At 50.4% G+C, this 23,781-nt stretch overlaps 5 protein-coding genes across 5 annotated transcripts; 3 read left to right on the top strand and 2 right to left on the bottom strand.

Annotated features, from left to right (window-relative positions):
- Positions 1-104: 104 nt before the first annotated feature.
- Positions 105-3,310, bottom strand: MRS44_016258 (uncharacterized protein; the record flags this gene model as incomplete). Its single annotated transcript, XM_046273154.2, has 3 exons — positions 105-1,783; positions 1,832-3,035; positions 3,086-3,310. 3 exons carry the CDS (start codon positions 3,308-3,310, stop codon positions 105-107), a joined length of 3,108 nt encoding a protein of 1,035 aa, XP_046125087.1.
- An 8,205-nt stretch (positions 3,311-11,515) lies between these two features.
- On the top strand, positions 11,516-13,167 carry MRS44_016257 (uncharacterized protein; the record flags this gene model as incomplete). Its single annotated transcript, XM_065617956.1, has 4 exons — positions 11,516-12,461; positions 12,511-12,894; positions 12,943-13,002; positions 13,058-13,167. 4 exons carry the CDS (start codon positions 11,516-11,518, stop codon positions 13,165-13,167), a joined length of 1,500 nt encoding a protein of 499 aa, XP_065474028.1.
- A 3,324-nt stretch (positions 13,168-16,491) lies between these two features.
- Positions 16,492-18,372, top strand: MRS44_016256 (uncharacterized protein; the record flags this gene model as incomplete). The annotated part of the gene is made up of 1 exon (XM_046273155.2): positions 16,492-18,372. The coding sequence occupies one exon, from the start codon at positions 16,492-16,494 to the stop codon at positions 18,370-18,372; it is 1,881 nt and encodes a 626-aa protein (XP_046125089.2).
- Positions 18,373-18,948: 576 nt separating this feature from the next.
- On the top strand, positions 18,949-19,823 carry MRS44_016255 (uncharacterized protein; the record flags this gene model as incomplete). The annotated part of the gene is made up of 2 exons (XM_046274274.2): positions 18,949-19,351; positions 19,408-19,823. 2 exons carry the CDS (start codon positions 18,949-18,951, stop codon positions 19,821-19,823), a joined length of 819 nt encoding a protein of 272 aa, XP_046125090.2.
- Positions 19,824-20,661: 838 nt separating this feature from the next.
- MRS44_016254 (uncharacterized protein) lies at positions 20,662-21,342 on the bottom strand (the record flags this gene model as incomplete). Its single annotated transcript, XM_046279747.2, has 1 exon — positions 20,662-21,342. One exon carries the CDS (start codon positions 21,340-21,342, stop codon positions 20,662-20,664), a length of 681 nt encoding a protein of 226 aa, XP_046125091.2.
- Positions 21,343-23,781: the final 2,439 nt, after the last annotated feature.

Raw genomic sequence — 23,781 nt, 5'->3', positions numbered from 1 at the left:
GCAAAACATGTCAACAAGACAATAAACGAGCAAGTGAACATATAAAATTTCATTACAATATATTTATATCCGTCCTGAACTCCTTGAACTCCTATAGTCGCAGATCATCTGTGATCTGGTCTAATCTCTGGCGGCTTAGGCCGCTCATCATGTTTCAGAGACAAATGATCCGTGAAAATTCCAGCTCGCGCAAACCGTTTGTGACACCAAGGACATCGATAGAGTCCATCAGAAAAGCAAAATTCAGAGATCTTGGGGTTCTTCTCAGTAGTCCTGAGCCATCTCCTCACTCCTTGCAGAATATACTCGGAAACGCCATAGAGAGTCTCGCCGAATCGAGGCTCGGCTTCTTCTACGGCGGCAGGTCGGTGTGGAGCGAGAGGTCTCTGTGTGGGAACGGGCCTCCTTGGAGCGGTAGGTTTTTTTGTGATGGCAGTTCTCTGCGCGGTGGCAGGTTTCGGTGTGGCGGAGGCCCTCTGTGTGGGCACTGTAGGGACAGGTCTTTGAGAAGGAACAGGTCTGTGTGTAGGGACTGGCTTCCGCGGACCAGTCTTCTTTTTGATTGTCGTGGTAGGAGCTTGGACAACCGGTGCAGGCATGTGCTGTGGTGCCGGTGTATGTTGTGGTGCTGGAGTATGCTGCGGTACTGGTGTGTGTTGTGGTGCTGGTGAGTTGTACGCAGACGAAGGTGCGCTTTGAGATGGAAACGATTGTGTCTGGCTAATGCTGGGTGCCGGGGAGCCCATCTGATCACTAATGGGTCGGAGAGTCTGAGAATAACCCTGCATGCTAGGAAGTGATTGGATAGGTGGTAGTGTTGACTGTAGTGTCTCCAGATCGAATACGGCTTTAGGAAAGATGAGAGTCGTTGACTTTGTCTTGAGTTGAAAAAGATCGGCTGACATGTGGTTGAGTAAGGCGCGTTTAACGCTGTGTTGATGAGACTGGATCTCTGATGGGGGTGGTGTTGGTACGGGGTCGACATAGGTGCTCGCAGGTGAATATGTGTACTGGTTATCCATGACAACATTTTCGGTATAGAAGCTCCGAGACTCGCTGGGCCTGCTTGGTTGGTTCTCAATAGATACCCCTCGATGGGGAATGTTGGTGGGCTCAGGGCTGTTGACAGACCTGAAAGCGTTGGCAGGCTCAGTGTTGATGGATACGGGCTTGCTGACGACCTCTGGGCGGCTAGTAGGCTCGAAGTTGTTCATCGGCTCAGAACTGCCGATCGACTCAGGCTCGTTGGTGAACACAGGGCTGGCGACGTGTTCGGGAATGCTGATAGGCTCAGGGTTGCTAATAGGCTTGGGGCCGTTGGTTGCCCGAGTCTCGTCGACAGGTTCGGATTTGCTGATGGGCTCAGAATTACTGACGGGCTCAGGTTCACTGATCTGCTCAGAAATTTCAATGGGTTCGGAGTCGGTGGGCCTGGAATCGTCGATAGGATCAGTGCTGGCGACTGGCTCGTCGTTGTTGATAGGTTCAGAATTGCTGATGAGCGCTGGCTTGTGGACGAGCTCAGGGCTGCCAATAGGCTTGGGATCAGCGACCTCTGAGAAAGACTCAGTAGTGACTGAGGGCTTCGAATCAGATTCCACGGAAACTTCGCGGCTTGGCTCCGTTGTTGGTGTTTCGACTGGGGGAGTGGCCTCCTTCTCTGGGATAACAGACACAACGACCGGTGCCTTCGGTGGCAAGTTGTCAGAAATCATCAATACGGGGCTTTCAATCTTTGTCGGCGTTGCTTGTGTCGAGGATTGCGTCTTGGGATCAGCTTCGGCTAAAGGTTGTTAGCAGCTTGAAAATCAGAACCCGGTTTTCAACTTACTGTTTGGAATTGCAAGAGGGCTCAGGCTCTTGCAGGCTGCTGTCGTACCCAGACGCTTCGCAACGAAATCGCGAGCCAATGAGAAATGCGGTTCGAGACAAGAAGAGGTATCAGAAAGATCCAGTTCCTGCAAATCACCAGTGCCGACCCATCCAGCAGCATCCTTGCTTGGGAAGCCTGTCGCATCAAAGTAAACCACTGGGAATTGCCGTTGAGCGACAAGAGAGCCACCATCTTCGTACTGCGCCTTCCATTGCAAGCATTTCGTCCCCGGGTCGTAGACATAGCATTTGGGCACGTTTTCTACCAAGCCGAGGGATTCGAGTGTTGTTGATACACCGACCTTGTGGAGGTTATTCCGGGGTAGAACAAGAGCGGGAAGCCAAGTTTTTGTTGATTTTCGGTAGGCCAGGTACACGATGCCTGGCGTTGGGCTTATTATCGGGTCATGGCTCGATTCCTCCATCGGTTCGTCCTTCGTGGGTGATACCTCATTTTCCACATTGCATGGTGTTGATGACAGTTTTCGCTTCTTGTGGCGCGGGATGGTCTCTTCTGGCACCGGTTCTGGAATCGGTTCTTGTTCTGTCGGTTCTTGTTGTGTTGATTCTTTTGGTGCTGACTCCTCTGGTACTGATACTTCCGGCACCGCTTCCGATATTGTTTCCGGTACTGCTTCCGGTTCTGCTTCTGATGCCGGCTCTTCCGGGACTGGCCGTTTTGGTACCGACTCTTCCGGTACTGACTCTTCTGGTACTGCCTCTGGTGTCGGTTCCTTTGACACTGATTCTCTTGGTGCAAACTGCGCTGGTACAAACTCATCCACGTGTTGGGTTTCCTCTCGCTTAATGGCGGGTTTAAACTTCAAGGCGGCTGCATTGTTCTTCTGCGCAAGTTCCTCATTGCAGTTCAAAACCTTGGTGCCGAAATGCTCGATGACGGCTGGTCCGGTCGTGTCTTGCAGGCGACCGTGCTGTCGGCTCCTCAAATGCGCCGAGGCAGCTCGTAGAGGGTGAGTCTTGAAGTCAACGTCATGCTCCTCGCATCGGAGGATATACCAGGATCCGTGGCCTTTCGGGAACTGAGTAATGATGCGCTTGACCGATTCATTCTGAAAAACCTCGTCGAATGGTATTGATCGCTGTGTCAGCTGCTCCTCTTCCTCCACGTCCACCTCATCTTCGTCCTCGATAATCGGCGCCCACTGATTTCTAATGTCAGGCAAATTCAATCATAGTCCACTTTCATACTCACTTCAATCGGCGCGCAAATAATGGTATCCTCTATTCTCTCTGTTTGCGACTGTTCAGATTTCACCGACGGGCTTGGCGAAACTCGCGATCGCTTCAACTTTAGATTCTTGGGGGAAATCTTTGATGAGGCGGGAGACACTGGCGGAGATGAGAGGCGGAGCTTTTTGGACGGCCTCTCCGGAACGAGATTGCTGGAACGCGACGCGAATCTTCTTTTAGGGGGCATCTTGGCGGCGATAAACAGCGACGACGAACGGCGCCTTTCTGAGCAGGTTACTGCTTGAGCTGATGCTTGAACAGAGTCCAGAAGCCAAAAATTAAAAAAGAAAAACATGACTCAACTCATTTGCGGTAGACACGGTCTCCTTATACCACTCAGCCCGAGGCCCGATAGACTGGTGCAAAGCGTGATTGGCCGACGGGCACACCACTATCTCACACATTGCCTCCTATGGCCAATCGCTTATAGCGCCCCAGCGGGGTTGGTACGCGTTTGCAGGTGGCCATCATCATGTGCCAATAACGCCGCCCGACAAGGGTGATTCCATACAAAACACGTGGCCCCTTTTGGCCGAAGGTGACACTGTCCATGACTCCCCAGCTACTGTAATGACTGTTACTAAAATCATTCACTGAAACATTACAAACTTCAACACCCGCGATGATCCCAATGCTCGCTGTTACGCTGCTGTTACTCTGCATAATCACTCCCCCCATTGGTGCTCCTTGTTGCGACATGGGCTAAGCAAGGGGGGTCCGCTGAAACATGCCAGGGTAAACGGTGGAGCTGAAAGCGTTATTTTTTTTTTACGCCTTTTTTTTTTTACCCTCGTAATCACACCAGGCGTGCCCATCTCATAGGAGAGCTGCCCCGGGAGTGCCACACTCACAAGGTATGCCAAGACTGCCGGCGCACGGCGTCCACGAATCAAGTTATACCAAGAATCAAGGTGCTCCGGCCAAGGTGTGTGGTGCTGTCACCAGATGAGTCCGAGCTTAATACGTAGCGGTAGCGAAATCGAATGGTTCAGGGGTCTAGATGACCCTTGCGAGTGAAGCATGGGTTTCACACGTAAGCTCACAGGCTCAGTAATCGGGCTTTTGGATTGTCTCTCTCACTTGGAATTGCGAAGATCTTGGCCCAGAGGGGGCAGCAAAAGTGTCAGGTTAGCGCCGATCGGACAGATCTTGAGGGATCGACAGAGTTTTCTTTTACTGCTCCATGGTTGAGGGCCTCACTGGAACTTGCATACAGTACATGACGCGATGGTGTGTGTTTTACCGTTTCAAGGCACATCATCACAATGGATCACAAATACTTTTGTCAGACACGCATGCTTAAATCAGCGCCAAATCTGCAGGCCAAAGCATCCATGACAATTCGTGAAATGTCCATGCATACAAAAGCGGCCGCCCGAAAGCATCGCCCTATTAATTGCTTGCGCTGGATAAGACCCAAAAAGGATTCAAAAACCTGCTCGTTCGCTTGCGAGCGAACCAATCCTACCTCGAAATAGGTGGCGTTGGGGTCGTATGCTACCCTATGAGGGCATTCGCGAGGATGGTTGGCTACCCTTTAATTTCAGCCATCCAACAAAAGGCGCCACCAACGGGAATGAATGCGAGCCGCCCAAAGAGAAGAGAATATCTCAGAGGGAGCTGCCAAGGTGAGTCTTGTCTCACAGGCTGCGCGCGACCGGTAGAAGTAACTGATTGCAACCCGCGGTCTTTTTTTGCTAACCTGGACACTCTAATTCGGAACAACGGACCGCGAGGCGCAGCATTACAGAACATGGTCTAGCTCGGTTATTGAGAGTTCACTCTAACAGGGCCATAGAGTTTGATCAAAGTTTAATATTTCAATTTATTAATCAATCTTATCAAGTTACCTCGGGAGTTGACAAAGCCAGCTGAATATTGAGGCCGGGAGAAACACCAGGTTGAGTTCTGTGTATTTTCAAGTGACAGGGCAATTCACGGCTCAGCCGGAGACAAACGTTAGTACGTCGCAAAGGACACATGTTCCAATACCACAACGGCTTGAAATACAATGCTGCGGTTCCCTTTGAATTAGATACTCTTCGTCTTGTTCATTTCTATCAGCGTTTGATTTCTCAAACGCGCTCCGATACCATTCTCCGGTTACCCTTTCCCTTGCCGCGCCCCGTGAGGTAGTTTGTCCCTAGATACCCAGCCCGAGAAGCACATCCTTACCCTCCCATGAGTCTTCACGTCCGATCTCTAGTTCTTGATGAAATCTCCGAAAGAAATAATATCTTTGGGCGCTCAGCTACCAATATTCCAATCAATATCAACGGAATGCTCCCCTAGGAAAAGAAGATTGGCTGTTCGCATAAATTCATATCATAAGATGATATAGCGACATGGGCGCTTTAGTCCACGGCCCCTTATCCCCTTCTCACAAGTCTCAAACTGGATTGAATTCGCCTCACCGTGGTCGAAACGAGAAATGTCTCGGCTGTCTGGTTTGAAATTCAGGTTGGAAACCTCGTCGATGAGCGTCATTTGGACATTCAGCTTTCGTGGCTGGGAAAAATCCATTTGAACTAGACATGTAATTGTCCCGCGATCTTTCCGCTTCCTCCGGAGACACATCTGCCCTAGCACTCATATATATTAGCTCTTTCAAACACATTGTCCTAACGGCTAGCGAAATCAGGGCTTCGTCGACGTGGAATCTGTTGCTCGAGGTCACTCGTGGTTGTGCTCGGGATTGTTGAAGGTCCCGAGATCCCTACATTCCACATTGTTGCATCTAATCCTTCAAGGACTCATCCTCCACGACCCAACTGGACACAGGCAATCCATTCTTCTGGATGACGGTGTTAGACAAGACCGAGGAGAGCATGAGTGTGACGGAGACACCCTTGGGCACTAGCGCGATGTTTTTGTTTACACTGACTTGACCACAGTTCATGGAGTTTTGTTGACTTTGTTTCTTTGGAGTCCTGAAGATTGCTTCCAACCGAGAGAAGGATGGAGAGCACTGATGCGACCTTGTTCCTGTCTGCTGAAGAGTAGGTGGCAAATTAGGACTCTTCTAGCTTAAGCTAGAGAGCTCGGCCGTCGGCTTGGTTGTTGACGCTTGCAAACGCGTACCTAGCGGGAGGAGCGGGGCACCCCTCGGCAAGACGGATCAGCAACAGTTTTGAGAAGGCTTCATGGAACACAAAACCGGTGACAGCCAATATTTCAATATCTTCGGACCGGGAGCTCTCGGGAAACGCCTTAACGGTCAGGTTTTTGTTCAGCTTAAAAACTAATAGAGGGTACTGTGTCTCCCTCCTTCTGGATCCGGGGTTTACGGGGTTAGTTGTAAGCATGGGTGCGGGATTGCCCCCCATAGCTTGTTATGAGGGACGGTGCTCTTTGCAAAAGTCGGGGGTAACGGCTTCACGCTTATCGTTTGAGTTGAGCATTTCATTGGTCATGGCTTCCACCACCCATTTCTCTTTTCGGTGTCGATGTTATCTGTTGACAATTTCAAAATTCAGGAGGAGACAGACAATGGCGCGTTGGTCCAAAGAAAAGTGTGGCTTGCTTAGAAAATTCTCCCTGCTTCATTAGAAGCCCAAGTTACGAGACGGATGTTTATCGTAGCACTTCCTAACTACCCAGATAGCTAGCTATCGCCTACAGCGCCAATCTGGACCTTCTCATGCGGGGAGCTCCGGGTAGAGAGAGGAGCAGAGTAGATCAAGTCGGCGACCACCCAAATGTTGTCCGAGGCCAACAAGCCCGTGGCTGGCTGAGGTCTCGACCGCCGCCAAGAAGAGCGGCCTAGCCGAGCCTGGTGCGCCCACAGGTGGCGATCAGCTGCGCCGTTGTCTGCCGAGGCTGGAGGACTGCATGCCCCATCGCGCTATCGACGCACCATCCTGGGGCTATTGGGCAGGTGTGACAGGGTAGTTTTTGCATGGTGTGCTGTTGATACAACCTGATGTGATGTTCATCCGTGCTGACGCGCACACAAGGAGACCCTAATGTTTCTCCGATTGACTGTCTGGGTGTCTAGAGAAGCTTGGAAACTTGACGAGCGAAAAGAGAGTAGTCATAGTGAAGGTACCTCACCCTAGGACACGATGATCAAATAATCGCTCAGCAAGTATTTACAGAGATGAGCTAAAGAGGGGATGCCTTACAAGTATAAAGCAAAGATACTGCCTGCTGTCAATGCGGTAATTATGCTCAAAACTGCCCAATAGATCTTTTGGCCCACGAGAAGCGAAGTTGTTGTCTTTTCCGCTTCCCTTTCGGAGCAATAGCCTAGTCGCTCCTGTACCAGATCATGCTCAGATAAGTAATGTTGAATGGTCCTGGAAGTGGTGTCCCCAAAACCCAACCAAGTTTGCCAGTCTTAGTATTCCACTCCTTCTCTTCCTCTGTTAGAATGCCGCGCACGCCAACAAAGTCCACAACCTTGCTCCCATTCCCCTGCCCGACCAAGGCAGGCTTGACCTCTGCCCATCGCTCCTCCTAGCCTGCCCATTGGCCCAATGCCTACAAAAGCCGCACAAGATCGCTGTGTGGTCAAGGTATCGTATGATGTATCCGGCCAAGTAACGTATTGGGCCTAGATAGAAGTTGACTGATTCCACTTGGTGTCTATCCTTGAGAGATCTAAGGTCGTCGAGGTATTCGACCTTTTCCTTGCTGATTTCCGTAGTGCCGATGAAGGGGGACATGTAGTGTTGGCTAGCCTTTCTTTCGCAGGCATTTGCCGTGGCGATTGCATCCTCAGGGAGAGGACGACTCATCAACATCTCGCAATTCGAACCAACAGGGCTGCTAGTTGGAAGTAAAGGCTAGGTGGTTGTTGCTGTTGATTACTCGTCGGTTCTTGAATCATTGAGACCCTGAACGAGTGTTAGGAAGTATTCTCTATAGGAAGTTGAAATCTTTAGAAACCGCGAAAGCTCTAGAAGCTGAGAGAGAGCGATAGTAGCGGGGGTTTGAAGCGTGGCGACAGAACGGCCAAGTGCAGGAAACTCCTCACTGTGGCAGTTTAGAGTCGACTGTAGACTGGAGACTCTCCCATTGGAGTTTGGTGGTTCTACAGATTCGAGAACCAGCTGAATACTAGATTGGGAGTTGTAGCTGACGATGTGAAAGCTCTTGGAAGCGTCTACCTCGCGTTTACCATGGACAAGCTCTGACCCGCTGGTGTAGTAGACCTTGAGACCACGGACAAGATCGTTCTTGACCTAAATCGCTACTTCGCTCCATGTAGCCGGGCCGGCTGGGGAGGATGGCACCCTTTCCGGGGTCACCAACTACACTCCGTGTGTCTCCCGTGTGAAACACCTTGGACTTAGTCTTATGACGGCTGAGGGCGATTGCCAGGGTTGGGAGTGGCGTGCGGGAGTCTGAGCTGTCCATGCGGCTGCACAGCCACTGCTGCAACTGGGAATATTCATCTGTCCTGCCGAGAAGGACAAGATTCTTGGGGTCGAGATTGTATTCAGCATTGTCCGTATCGACGACCCGCAAAGTGACGACGGAGAGTGGTTAGGTGAAGGGTTATCTCAGATGGTGATGAGAAGTGATGTTACAGGAAGGGGCTGAGTAAAGATGCGAGGGTTTACTTCTCGCTGATGATTCTTTGCGGGGCTGGGAAAGGTGGTGATGTCGACCTGGGTCGTGTTAGTCTTGAAGAGAATACACGAATCATTGGCGCACATTGAGCCGTGAGATCCGAAAAGTTGCAGGCTGCTAGTATGAGGTTATTCAGATCCCAGATGGCGTTATTGCCCCTTATCTGTCCGCCACCGCTCCAATTGACAGTGACAACCTTCTGGGTCGAATTCTTGATCTCATATTTGCTGATATTAACCTTGCCCTTGACTTCTCCAGAGGGAGCATGTATGCCAGAGTGCTTCAAACTCTGCTTTCACGGAATACGTCTTGGTCTTATCGGAGACCTTGACTGAGATCAAGGCGTTGACTTCTCCACCCCTTTTCAAACCTACAGATAAAGGTAGCCTTGGCTTGCCAACAACCAACTGTAGCTGGAGCGATGGAGCACTTCCGTCGTAGACTTTGTTGAAATTGCCATCGAGAGACAAGACTGCTTAGAATTCGGTATAGCCCTCGCTAATAATAGTTTGATTCACCACCTTAACTTGAACAGGGAAGTTGGTGTTGACTCCCTTGAACTTGCCACTATCAATGAACTGGCCATTTGCTTTGTCGCCTATCGTTGCAGTCTTGATTAGCAACGAAAAATAGATGTTCATGAAATCCATAATAGTCAGATGAGGACCCAATTTTTAGCATGATGCATCGCCTGCACCTCTTTCAGCTGCGCCCCAGCACATTCCTCAACCGTAGATGGAGTCGTATGTGGCGTCTATGCCAAGTTCAGCTCCCGCCCCGCGACTTCAGCTGAGGGGGCAATGGGGAAGCACCATGAGTCATTGATCAATGATGTACCTGTGCACCCAGGTTCGTATCACGTAAATGTCTCTCAGTAGTAACATCCCAGCCCTTCTAGGCTCTCTTGCAGACCGCCTTATTGCATAAACGATCGAGACCAAGACATGTACTGGGAATCCTTAAAAAGCATTGGCGATCTTTTTATGCCGAGACGAAGTAGCCAACAGGTTATAGGCAAGCCATCGACGCCACTAAATCAATGCCAGTGACGATCTTGATCAGGCCTCCAGACCTTTCAGTTAAGCCCGGTAACCCTAGCTAAATGTTAGTTACGTCTTTCCTAACATGAGCTTGTCTTAGATGCCTCCATAAGTCTGCTGAGAGTGTGTGAGGGCTCAAGTTGTCTAAGTATTCATTGTCATAGGCCGGCCTTCTGATGGTACTTGGAACCGCATCACGACTTCGCGTTTTGTTGGTCTGCCCATACGCCCTTCACCCTGTCCTTACCAAGACAGGAAGAACATGATCAAAATTATGCTAGACAAAGAGCCAATTCGATAACCTCTTCTGGCGATTGGCGAGCTATTGGAGTTCTCCCGAAGACTCCTTCATCTCGCCCAACCTGGAGGGTGAAATCAGATAGTGCGGATCAGACCGGAACGCCAATTTCAAGGAGGAATATGAAAAACTGCGAGATTTAATCCTTAATAAGCATGAAAAGAACCTAAAAAAAAAATCGAAAGGACCTTCTTGAGAACCATGAGAATATGATGGCTGGGGATCGGGTCAGGTTTGCCGCTGAGACTCGAAGGAGGAAGAACGCAGTCGTAGCTCAGTTCGCACCTGATGTCAAGAAAGAAAAGCCTCTGAAAGTTGGGTCTCTTGGGGATGAGTCGAGTTGCAACACTGAGACGCTGGCTGCCCTGGAGCTGGGGAGGAGTTCAGAAGCTCCTACAACCACTCCATCAACACACGATGAAGGAAATGCGTTTACTGATCCTTCTACGGCTACATCCGCTCAGGTGAAGACCTCATCCACTTACAAGTGAAAGCCTGTGGTGCGCTTAAATGCATTCGGTAAGTCTTCACACCCACTCATCCTTCAAACTGATTCTTCTGACAGTGGTCCCAGGCGAGGCTACTCTCTCTTTATCGCGGTCGAGTTCATTGACAAGTACTACCAGGGACCCCCCTTCCTAGGCATCTCCACCTAGAGACGAGTTCCCGGATGGCTCGCGATGGGCGTATCTGCGTTTTGATGAGGCTTTTCACTCTAGCCAAAACTAGAAGAACCCTACGTATCGCTACTTGGTTTATCATCCCTTCATTCGCCCTCGTCCAATTCCTCAGACCATTTGCGGATAACATCACTCTCGCCACCGTTTTGTCCATGGCAGAGTCTGCCTCAGAGTCGAGCAACACCTACGTAGTCAGTAGAGGGATTGCTATCGGAAGCATAGTCAAGCTAATTGCGGCCCGCCAGCTCCATCCATTGAGGCAGTTCGGTCCTCTGGAGGTTCTAGGATGGGCGCTGCTAGTATACTGAATCCAACGAGTATCAGAAGCGAAGTGATGGAAACAAACAGACGAAAATGGACCTCAGAGTCGCATCAAACGGACTACAGGAACAGGCTGATATGGCAACCCCCGGCGTAAGCATATGATGATCAAAAAGAATGGGCAGCAACCAAAGAAGAATGGGTTCGGCATGAACCAGAATGGTCAACCGGTTGGGAAGGGGCAAGGTGTTTGGTATTGAAAACAGGGCTGTGCAGGCATAATCTCGAATAATCCATAGTCACCTGACTACAGGGACGTCAGATTTTAGCGCTTCTGTTGGTTTAAGACTTGCACGGAAGAAGACTACAATGACACCCTGTGCTGTCAGATCAGCACTGGTCCCCGTTAACCAAGGCTGACTTGCGCGTCAGCAATTAATGCCTAAATCTGCCTTGGAAATGGTAATAATGGGCTCATAGGTGCATTTCTTTCAGCAATCACTGCTTGGCAGAATGCTTCGCCTTCATCCGACTCAATGGAGGTAATACCGGTTCCACTAACAGACCAGCCAAACCCTGTCGACAGGCTTCGCTCTCGCACATTTTTTATTGTGCCAAACAAGCTTGACAATGAAGTTCTGAGAAATGCGCTCGATAGACTCATCAGGAATCATTGGCTGAAGCTTGGTGCTCGACTCGTCTTGTCACCCTCCACGAAGCTCCTGGAGTATAATGTTCCGTCCTCGTTTGATGAGAACTATGTGCTCTTTAACTGGTCTTCAACGACCAATGCTGAATCTATCCGAAAGGTTGAGAGGTTATCTTCCTTTCTTGCACCGAGCCAGAATGTGTCTTTCTTGCCCTCCATGGATGTCATCGACAAGCTCTTTCGACCAGCAAACTGGCCCTTTGAGCGGAAGGACGAGCCGTCCGATGCACCCCTTCTATACGTTCATTTGACCATCTTCAGTGATGCTTCAGTCGTGGCCATGAGCTGTCCGCATGTATTGGCCGATCAATTCGGAGTGGCCAATATCGTGAAAGCCTGGCTGACAGTCGCTAGAGAAGAAGCGCCTCCCGACATGCTGGGCTATCGCGAGGATGTGCTCCCACCGGGACACCCAATTTTTGATTTCATTGACAAAGAATCCCGGAAGGGAATGATGCGTGCCAGAGGTAGAAGAGACCAGACTGCGGTGATGGCCGGTATCGTCCTTGACCTTGTGAGAGCTAGGAAGGAGGAATCTCACATTGTGTTTATTCCTCTCCAACTGGTAGAGAGATTACGAGAACGGGCATCAAGAATTCTGGCAGAGAAAGATAGATACCCTCCAGATATTAGCAATGGGGATATCCTTACTGCCATCTTTACCAAGGCAAGTGTTCTTAGTCTCGGAGCCACGTCACCCTTTCTCACTGGTATCCAGATGACTCGACACGATCGACCAGAGTATCCTCTGAACCTTTCTCAGACTGTCAACCGTAAGTCTTATGTACTCTTTTTGAAATTTCCCCATTAAAGAGTTCCCAGTACGGGGCCGTGCCCCAGGGCTGTGGGACGATGATGGCGACCGATTCATCCACAACGCCCTGCATTACGCCACAGCAAATTTCAAGATCAGCGCAACTACCCCGTTGCACGAGATAGCTCTTCATAATCGCCAAGCTATCAATAAGGCCTTGGAGCAGCCTGAGATCGAAGTTGGGTTGGCAGCGCTGCGAGACGTATCCAAGCGGAGGCAGGTCATGTTGATTTGCGAGCCATTCGAAAAGCTGTATAGCGTCTCGAACTGGTGCGGAGCATGGAAAGGTATCGACTTTTCTGCAGCAGAGAAAGAGTCTCAAGAAAAGAGGGAGCAAGACTGGGATATGCTTGTGTTTGGTCAAAGCAGGCTCACCAAATCGCCTGCACGATGTAAGTTGGGCCCCATCTCTCCGAAATACCGAAGCTGATCGGCAATAGACCGGGTGAGCATCATGTGCAAGACCAAAGAGGGGTTCTGGTGTGATTTTGCGGCTCCGGGTAAGATAGTTGCAAGGATAAGGGAGCATTTGGCGAACGACCCATTGTTAGAGAGGCTCTGAAGAAATGCCTGGCGAAGGGTCCCTGGTCAGGAACGATAAGACAGTCGGATGCCGGCACTATCCGGGAAACGGGCCTCGGTCGGCAGTTGAGAAGGGAGGCTGAGTGTACTCTTCGAATACCTCATGTGATATGCTTTTATGAATCTTCTCCTGCTTTTGGTCGTTGAACTCGTCTGTCCATGTTGTCATGAACCCCGAATCTCATTTCTCATAGGAAAGAGGACATTCGTCGTCCTTGTAGAAAATAACGAGATTAAAGATGACCACTGAACCGTAGCTCGCCGAGGAGATTTATCAGGGCTCGGTATGGTGCCGAGTACATAGCGATGCTACACTTCCTAGCGTTTTACCAAAATCTGCGCCTAGTTACTAACAAAGGTTGCGCTCTCTGTGTAGTATGTAGCTTGGCATATAACACAAACTATCTGAAGAAACGGGCATAAGGCTGTTACCGTAGTAGAGACAAACCTATGCGGGCTTGCCCTGCCGAAGAACAACAGCCATGTGATTGCGGAAGCGTTGCGCTTCCGTTATTGAACAATATCCCCCGCTCAGCGATAGGTCATATTCTACATGTTGACAAACATGAGTAAAAGTGACAGCTATGCTCTCGATCACACCACTTGTGAATCGGGTCCGCAACCGCTTCCGCCGGAACACCTGTTGAGCCGCACACGGCACGGCCTTGAGGCTCCGCGCAGTGGCCTGATCAGTCGGAATTGGAAGCTGATCCGGCGGCATAGGTGAACGGAACCGAATAGAAACTCTGTACTCACGGAGCCGCATACTGCCCTGAGGGGATTCCGCATGTTCTTTTCCGCCGGTACAGCGACCCCGATAGTTGCGGCGCTGAGGTTGGGGTTGTCCGTGGTTGGAATGTAAAACATTCCGGTGAGCGCGTCCGCGGCGGACGCGCCAAGATGCATTGCAGTGTGTTTCCGCTGTGGAATCGTGCTTCTACGAATGGCATCAAGGACCGAAGCCATTCAATTATGATGCGCGGTAATGGAACTGGATGGATGTAGTGAAGTGTGAACTGGTGATCATATCGTGCTGGACAAGCGTGAATCGTCGCCTGACAGCCTATCTCCGTATCTGGCAATCTATCTTCATGCTCACCATCTTAGAACAGTTATCCAAGTTCATTTTGGAAAAGGCCTGTGTGGCCAACAGCGTTCAAAGCAGATCAGGCCATTCAGGACTGAAGGGCATGGACCCGATTCTTTGGATGTATGCTGGCCCTTGCTGGCCGACGGAAGAGCGGTCAAACCAAACGTGGCTCCGCTCTCAAACAGGAAGGTATTCCGAAAGTTCATGTTAATGCGGACGCGACGGATCACGATCGGGAACCCAGAGCGACTTGAATGCACTTCACTATCATTCCTCAACTCTTCAACCTATCTGGGACTTGAATCGCTTCCGCAACTCTGTCAACAAGCAAGTAGCAAAGCGAATAGAGTTTCTTCCTTATCGCAACCTTATCCCGACGGAGCCGCATCGGCCGTGATGCCGAACCAGGTCCGCCCCGGGTCCGCGTCGGCATTCCAGACGGAGCGGCCCCACGCCGGATCCGCATCGGATTGTATCATCGGATCCGCAAGTGAATTCTGAACGAAAGCGACAGGTTGACAACTCCAATGTAGAGAAAGCACTCCGCATCTCGAATTCTATCTGATGCGCAAATGCCACACTGCATTTAACTCCGGACCCGCATTTTGGAGTTCATGCCGCGGAACCAACGGTTCGTGTCGACGGTTCCGCTCTCTGGTCAAGTGGCATGATTGGTTCAGCCCCGAAATCTACTGAGAGAAGGTGAGAGGAGGATCATTGCCAATTTTGAGTGGCTCCTGGATATTTCTACTTCACATGGCCTATGAAACCAGTAGTAAGGGCGACCTGCTCATGACCAAACCGTCTACATGTGAACAAATTCCAGCTTCACACCAATAGTAGTCAAGCGCTCCTCCGCAGGCTGGACTAGACAATAGCTTTCAACATGCAACTTAAGATTTTCCGTGTCTCTCACTAACCTATTAGTTCTACTACATTGCAACTATATCGGTGCGGTTTGTGCCTTGGTGCTTCAATTTGAATCTCGCTCTGACAGGGGGCTGAGGAGCGCAACCTGGGTAGAAAACCACCCTTGGACGCAACATGATGACTTCGGAGTCAGTTTCAGCTGGTTGAAACGGCAACTACACTCTTATTGGCAGATAAGATAACTGCTATGCTTCTGGTTGATTAGGTTCCATTGGATCTTGGGGCTGAACGTCAGAGCAAACAGCGGTTACTCAGACCGTCAAAATGTCAGGCGGGGGACATATTGCCCTCCCCAAGATGTATGGTATAGGAAATATATCAGCAATGTTACCATAGAATATCTGCTTAGGGGAACAGAATACACCCACGCACGGCCTAAAGAAGACGTCAACTGCTTCTTCCTAGAGGTTTCGCGTAGGCAGTTTCACGCTCTGTCCGCTAATTATGAGATAGTAGCAAATAATAATGGCAGAAGCCCATCGCCCTTTTCCTACCTAGGAACAGAGAAATCACCCTGTAGCCTGGAGTGGCTCAGTATGCTTTCGCTTCAACTCAATATGAGCTGGGGTGTCTTGGACCAAGCTGCTCTACATCCATATATCACTGGCTCAGCCATTGGGTACCTTGGAGCTAGAAGAAAAATATATCGCCTCCAGTGTTGTGCGGTTATCACAGAATGATAAAAACTCGGCGCGGTCATATTTGCCAAGATTACGACGTCAAGGCAACATACGCATCACACCTTGTTCTCAGTTTCTCTTCTTAATCTTTTCCTACCCTAATCACTCTTGAAATGAAGCTAGTTAGCTTGCCAAGAAATCGTCATGACCCCAAGAGGGTAGCTACAGGAACTCACTAGCAATAGTCTCGTTACCGAAGTACCTTTGGAAGCATGTGGTGCATTGTTAGAGTTGGGGCATTCGACTAGGCAGCAATGGTCATATGTGGAACCAAGTTATCGTGAAGTTCTGAATAGCGAGCGCCACACATCACTAGTCAAGTGCCTGAGCTCTTAAATGCCATTTCGACCAGGCAGCAGGCTCTAGCTCGGACACTTTTAGGGCAGCGTGACCATTGTGGCATCAAAGCTGAATTGTGATGATCGGTTTTCTGCGACTAACTGTGTAAACCTCTCATTCATTCCAGCGTTACATAGAGTTAAGTTTTGAACTTTTAATCGTCGACGTGCAACAATGCGACAAAACTAGGCATCACTTTCAATAGTTTTTTTGGGGGCGGCTGACGTGAGGATTTGAGACATCTGTTACGTCATGATGAAGATGGATCAAGGAATATTCCAAGATTATTTCTTTCCATCTTGTCGGCTTTCAAATCAATCTACATCTCAACAACGAACATCGCATCTCATTCTTTTGCATCAAACACCATGGTCAAGATACTGCCACCTCCTAAGCCCGATATTCCGGAGCCAGAGCCTGGAATGGCCCTCTCCCTCTTTCCATCAGGTCACTACTTGTGGTTAGACGACTATGAGTACTACGACCAGCTAGGCCGCAATCCTCTCCAGCAGGCAAAGCTGTGGCTCATCACCGACCCGGAAGAGCGAGTGGCCAAGCTTGACGAGGTGCTTGAAAACTACCCGAAGCAAGTTCACAGGCGGAACATGCTATACGATGCCGCAAAGCGCGGCGACGAGGCCTTGGTTCGACGCCTCGTGGCCACGGGCTTGAAGGTGCACCCGGATATCCCAGAGGGTCCTCAATCGGAGGAGGAGGCTCAGGCCGATCAAGAAGCGAGAGAGAATGGATCCATCCCGGATAAGGATGACCCTTCGGCGACCCCAGTTCATGTTGCAGCCCTCTACGGGCATGTGGGATGTCTTGATATCCTCTTGGAACAAGGAAAGACTGATGTGGATGTCCGCGATAAGTCTGGGCGTACTCCACTCATCTTGGGCGCGAAACACCCAGAGGTGGTGCGTTGCCTCCTCGGCAAGGGAGCAGACCCGACTGCAAGGGCAAATTCTGAGTGTGGGAACGGCAACGCACTAGAGTTTGCAGCTGATAGTGCTGCAATTGAAAGTGTCAAACTGCTCTTAGAACATCCCATCCACAGCTCAACCAAGAAGAGGAAGAACACTACTGATAAAGAGCCGGAGGAGTGGGTCACCCCGCTGGCCATCAAAGCGGCTGCAAAGGCGCTTAACGGGTTTGATACGCTCAAACTTTTACTCGAGCACGGTGCTTATCCATTAGAGGCACGAGATGGTAAGACAAAGGGGGAGCTGCTATCAAAGGAACAACGGGAAGCCATTGTCGAGGCGATCCCAGAAGCAGCAATGGCCGGTTCTATCGAGGCTCTCAAGCTGCTCCTCAGCTACCAGTATCCCACCGACCTTGATGGAGAAATCCTCCCCTTTGACATTCCCGAAGACCTCCACAAGCCGTTTATCTATGGCGCGTACGGGGCCATGGAAAACAACAGCCCCGACAAGTTCGAGTTCATCGACAGCTTTGGCATCACCGAGCACGAGACCATGTCCCTCGACAAGCTTCCCGAAGGCCAAACCCTCAACCTTCAGCATCTACTTGACCAAGCTGCAGGGGCGGGGTCTATTGACAGCGCTCGACTGATGATAGAACGCTACGGCGCTGACCCCAACAAGCACCGCATGCCGCCGGGTATGAAGCCCCTCTACTTGGCTGCGGCCAACGACAAGCCCGAAATGGTCCGCTTTCTTCTTGAAAGTCACGGCGCCGACGTCCACGCGGGGAACGGGCGGTACGCGACGGGTCCGACAGCGCTATGGATCGCGGTCGTTCTCAAGTCTATGGAGTCCGTCCGTCTTCTTCTCCAGCACGGCGGCCCGGTGGACCACGTCGACGAGGCGATCCGAAAAGTGCCAGGCCCAATGATTGTCATGCTCAAAGCCGACCGTGAAGACACTGGCTCCGCATCTTCAGTGCGACTTGAGACCCAAGAGGCGGCAAAAGCGTATCTCGAAAAGTACAAGGGCAACTTCCAGAATCTCAACCCACCATTCGTTCTCTTAGAGATAGGACCCAAGGACAAGGAATGGATCGAGAAGCTGCAGGCGCGAAGGTCGGCCGAGGAGCTGGCCGAGTCTGGAGAAAATGCAAGGGGGCTGGATGAGAAGTCGGGAACCAAAGAAGACGAGCTCAGTGACGATGATCCCCGGAAGCTTTCGGCGCCGTTTCCGACCATTACTGAAAGAGACGACGAGCTGCTGAATGATGATGATCTCATTCCAAAGTTTGTGCCGTTCTTGGTGCCCGCGGGACAGTAGGAGTCTAAGTGGTTGCGACTGGACGAGACATGCCTACAAACAAAAAGCTATTTTCCTCTACCAATGATGACTGATTTCACGCACATCTGTCAAAGTTGATGATCGACTAGCTGCTTACGATGCTATGAATGCTTGGAGGTATGAACTTGATAGAATAGCCTCGCCTTGTTGCTCGATTCTTCTGTGATAGCAATTGGCCTCTGCCCGAAAAGTGAAAACAGTCTGCAGTTAATAGATAATTACTCAGACACGCGTTTGAACCAAACAGCGTAGTTGGCAGCTTGCGTAATCTGGTCCAATTACACCCTTGCATGTGGTCCCTGCTCATCGTGTACTTTTAGTTCCATCAATCGCATCGCTATTTCGAGTCTGGGTCGAGTTTCGAGTTGATAGAATAAACAATTGGTTCACCATGCTGAAACAGCAAGGTTGATCCTTTATTAAATTCCCTGTGGATATAGGAGAAGCAAGCCTATCCGTTCATGATCGCCATAAAACAATGGCCTCGCGCCGACCGTGGCTTCCGCTATGGGGCTATGGTGTGTTGTTTCTTGATTCGCGACACAATTATCCATAATGAAGCTTGCGTTTTACCTCGCTGTCCCTACCCTCGCAGTAAATGCGTCGGCGATAGGCCCCCTTCGCCGCGCCAGTGGCCAACCGACTTCAACCTTCTGCGGGGCGCCGAACGAATTCGAGATCATCTCTGGCAGTCCGTGGATTGTGTTTTCCATGAACTACAATTATCAAGCAATTGATGGCTCTTGCTGTACCGGATACTATGACATTTCGGGGTCTGGAGATGCTCAGCAGATCCACTGGAGCAGCATTTGGGACATTAGCCCTTCAAAAAGCCCAGATCTGGTAAAAGGATATTCTTTTGTCGGCCTCACTCAGGGCCTCCAGACAAGACTCAGCGAAATTGGGAGCATTCCAACCACCTATGAGTGGGCTGTTTCCAACTCTACTACCTACAAAGGTACTTCTGGCTTCTAGGATCAGGACCGTGAGACATCAGCTAATGTTTTGAGCTAGGCAACGTCGTGTATGATTTCATGACTTCCGACACCAAGGGCGACGAGACGTCGAGCGCTGCTCAAGAACTAATGCTCTGGGTCAAGTACGAGGGTGGACAAGTGCCAATCGGTTTCGACAAGGGCCCCGTTGCGACCATCAACGACCTCTATGGAAAGAGTGGCTGGAAGCTGTACCAAGGCCTCAACACCGACACTGGCATTACTGTTTCGTCTCTGCTGGCTCCCGAGAATGACCAATTCGGTAACCAGGCTGGGGGTTCTTTCACGGGAGACATCAAGGACTGGCTCTTGGCTCTCTCGAAGCAGGGTGTGTTTAGTGAGAGCACTTATGTCAACGTGGGAAATGCTGGAATGGAGCCGTTCTGGGGAACTGTGACATTCGACAACACACTGTCGCTCAGAATCAACTTGTAGGGAGAGGGGTTGTAGGGTTCGTTCATCATGTCTAGTAAGAGTCAGGTTGTAATGCTATCAACACCAATCTCGCCGGTACAAGAAGCCCTTCGGATATGCTGGCACACATCTTTTTCAGTAGAGCAGTCCTGAGACTCGTACATTCCTTGCCTCTTGATGGTCAGATCGTGCCCGACCAAACTCAGGTCGCAACGCTCAGATCACTTTCTGACCTGCATGTCATGTGTTGCATTGCCAACACCACTCCTTAGTCAAGGATCATTGCCCTTCAGCCAGTCACGCGACTAGGGCTGCAGAGAAAAGAATGGAGAAATGACCCTACAGTAAATGAAAACCTGGATTGCGCAAAATTTTCATTTCTTCCTCTTTCTCTTCCGAGCTATCTGACCTCAGACGCCTGCCTCTGGTCTCGCTAGTCGAAAAAGGCCAGCACCTAACGGACAGTATCAATGAACATGTTTTTGAAGTCATGGTAAGTATCAAACAGTCTCTTCAAACTTCCACGTCTTTGATGAAATCGAATCAATTACTTCCATGGCTATGAACATCTGTCATGATTCAGACACATTCCGACTATTAATCTGAGACACCTTTCATATTACTTGCTTGTCAGACACCAGTCTTGGAAGAAGAATGCTGACCGTTCAAGTTAGGTCTTGTCTGGCATGGAAAGCCTGAGATGCGTTCTCACGCCAGGCGGATGATACGGCTGGTTCTTGTGCGCTTGTAGTATCCATTGTGTTAGATAGTTGGCGAAAGCCACAATCAATTATTAGCCATTAATTGAAACAGAAAATCCATTCTTCCATTGATGCTTCTTGAGAGTTATGCGTCATTATTACGACTGCAACCAGTTCACTGCTGCCACAGCGAACCCTGCTGCGGTGACCGCCCATAATTCAACATTTTGACCTCGACTACCACCATTGGCGTTTTCCGCCGTGATAGTGGCTTTAACGCCAGTCTGACTGACTCCTATACCACTCGTTGCGGTTGGCGCCTTATTATCTGTCGATGTACTAGTCGCATGTGCTACGACGTAGCAACCGACAATCGCGAGGGTGTCATTCAGCCACACTTCCCCATAAGGTACCGCTTTCATAGCTCTATACCATCGGTTGGGACAGTACGCAGCGTTCTCAACAGCTTGGGAACTATGCTCAGCCCACCACGATGACGCCACGCCACCAAAGGACCAGTACTCAGACAACAGAGTTGATGGCACATAGTCTGAGAAGGAACACACTTTTGATCGAGGGGGATTGGTGCAGGCGGATCTCCCCATGACGTCGATAAAGGTGGACTCGCAGCCTTTGTTCAGCTCGCTGCCAAAAGATAAGAAGGCAGAGTCGAGTTCTCCAGTCGGTTTGTGGACGTCAAAGAAGGACTCGAAGGAGCGGGTTGTGCATTCTGGAGGGTCGCTTGTGATTGTTGGCCTTTCTGTAGGCAAGATGGTGTCGAATAAGGATGCTATGGATCCGGTGACGTGAAGGGAAGGGATTGCTGTGGTGGGTTTCATGTTGAAGATGGTGTGAGTGTGTTGTCGTGAGGGTTGGTGTGATGACAACAGTGACAGACAAAGGCGTCCAGAGAGTCGTTTTCTCACTAAATGTGAAGCAAGAGGAAGTATAATATCCTCGTTGATCGTGAGTTGGGTTTGAAGTCATCAAAACTGACCTGATACTCCCCTGTTCGGCGTTATCCCCTTTAGGCACGCGCGTCTTCGGCTGCTGCCATAAGAGGCTTGTCGGTTGAGGCTGGGTAAATTGCACCCTCGCCAACATCCAATGGGAATTGACGGAATGGCGCTTTACCCCTTGGTGATGAATTGAGCCCATGGAGAATTGAACTTTTCCGAAGACGACCGGAATCAACGGGCAAATTCAAGGCCGGCCATTTCAATGTCGCCGACGACAACGCGAGTATTAACCTTTCACTTCTGGATGATGGATTGCAATCCTAAACGTAAGATTAATGGTTCGTGTTAGCAGAAATACTGCTAGTCAAAGGAGACCAAGACAATGGTGTCCTGAGACGAAACGCAAGGGACACGCGTGTCAGCAAGGGGGCCAGCCGTTCTCGTGGCTCGTCTCAATTACTTAACCGTTCTCGCTCCTGAGCATCGGGATCTTACATCCAGGCGGCTTTCTTTCTACCTTGGCTTTGTCGCAGAATTATTTACTCCGGGCGAAGTTGCTAGACAAACTTAACTGATGATCAAGGCTGAAAGGGCATGGACCAGACGAACAATCGCTGTAGCCTTCCTGGACCAATCATCACCGGTATATCGGCCCAGACATCTGCCCACTCCCCAGCTTGCTTGACTTGAATCCCCAAACCGATTAGCGCGGAGAGAAAGCGTGGCATGTAGGTGACACAAGCTGACATGCGGTGCATAAAATGGCTGAAAGTCACAGCTGGCGAGCTTGGCTTTGGGCAAATTCCGCCTACGAAATGCGCCTGGAATCATCACTTCTCCAATGAGAGGCATCCCTCACGTAACTTTTACTCTGGGCTGAAAGACACTCTTCTCTTCAATAATAGCGAACTTGTGGCCCTGGCAGAATAGAGGGAGCATCGGGGTAAGCCAGTTTGGGACGATGAGTATTTCCAGTGCCAACCACATCGCGTCACTTACAGGATCAACGTCACTTTTATCAATGACATCCGTCGCCTCCAGGTCATCGACGAAGAGTTCCTAGAGCGCGTTCCCTGGCCCATGTTTCCTGGGAACATGTCACTCTCAGCGACCTACAGGGAAACCAACTATTGGGCATACCAAGCACTGGCCGATCTTGTGGGCCAGCACTTCCAAGGGCATATTTGGTTTCCACGTGGGGGCTGGGGTGGACGGGTGACAACAACAATGCTGAGCTACTCCTCGCTGGTTGGGCCGCAAAAAGATTTCAGAAATACGAACGAGACCGTCTTTCCATTTGTGGAATGGCCGAGACTAGGCTTCCGGCAAGGCATCGTGGACTTGTTGAGAAACATCACCCTCTCTCTCCTCGCAGACCCAACTTTGCATATCTACGATACGAGCGCCGGCATCTGCGAAACATTTTCGGTCTCCAACATCTGGAGATACGTTCCTAGGGCACTGTGGATTGCTTGCGGGGTCGTCTGTCTGGTGTGCACGGTCGGAGTCGCCGTCGGGGCGGCTGCGATGAGACTAAACGGCTGTTCCAGTGACGTGTCGTTCTCGAGGATACTATGCACGACAAGGAACTCCTCACTGGATCAGGCCGCAGATGGGTCTAGATTCGGGGCCCATCCACTAGGTGAAGAGCTAGAGAAGTTGCCGTTGAAGTTCGGGGAGCTTTCGGACCAGGGCCATGTGGGTTTTGGCACAGAGGGTCAAGTCACTGAACTTGCAAGAGGACGATGCAAGAGAAGGATTGCCTGAGAAGGGAATGTGCCTTGCGATCACCTCGGTTTCTCCATGATTGGCAGAGCCAAGTCAGCTGGCTTATTTTACCCCTGGTCTCAAGAAATTATTCTCCATCGGCATAAACACCTCAATCTGCTCACAGGCACTCTTAAAAGCCTTCGGCCATTTGTCTTGAAGATAGATTCCCCTTCCCCTTAAATCAACCACAGCATAATGCGTGCAGCTCGAACCTCCCCGACGCCTCTACCAAAGGAGGTGGACCCGATGGGCGTCATCTACATCGCCGGCAGCCGCGAGTTATGGGCGCGAATCCTGACTCAACGTCAAAGACTGCGAGATCATCGAGGACGCCATCAGAGCAGACACTAAAGAGCCTGTTGAAATTTGAGTACTACTTTGAGAGCCTGGGGGAGGCTAATCATAAGCCAGAGCGGATTCTACGTCGAGGCAGGATAACTATCGAAGCAGAAGGGGTCAGAAAGAGGAGCGCGGGGAATGGGAAAAGACTCCGCAGCATTGGGATAGCAGTAGTTGGCCGTGACTTTTCCTCTCGAATTTACGCCCATT

This window comes from Fusarium solani, assembly GCF_023522795.1.
Source record: "Fusarium solani strain SB1 chromosome Unknown bctg00000012, whole genome shotgun sequence".
Lineage (NCBI taxonomy): Eukaryota > Fungi > Ascomycota > Sordariomycetes > Hypocreales > Nectriaceae > Fusarium > Fusarium solani.
Note: the sequence above shows the minus strand (reverse complement) of the source record. Positions and strands in the feature narration are given on the sequence as shown.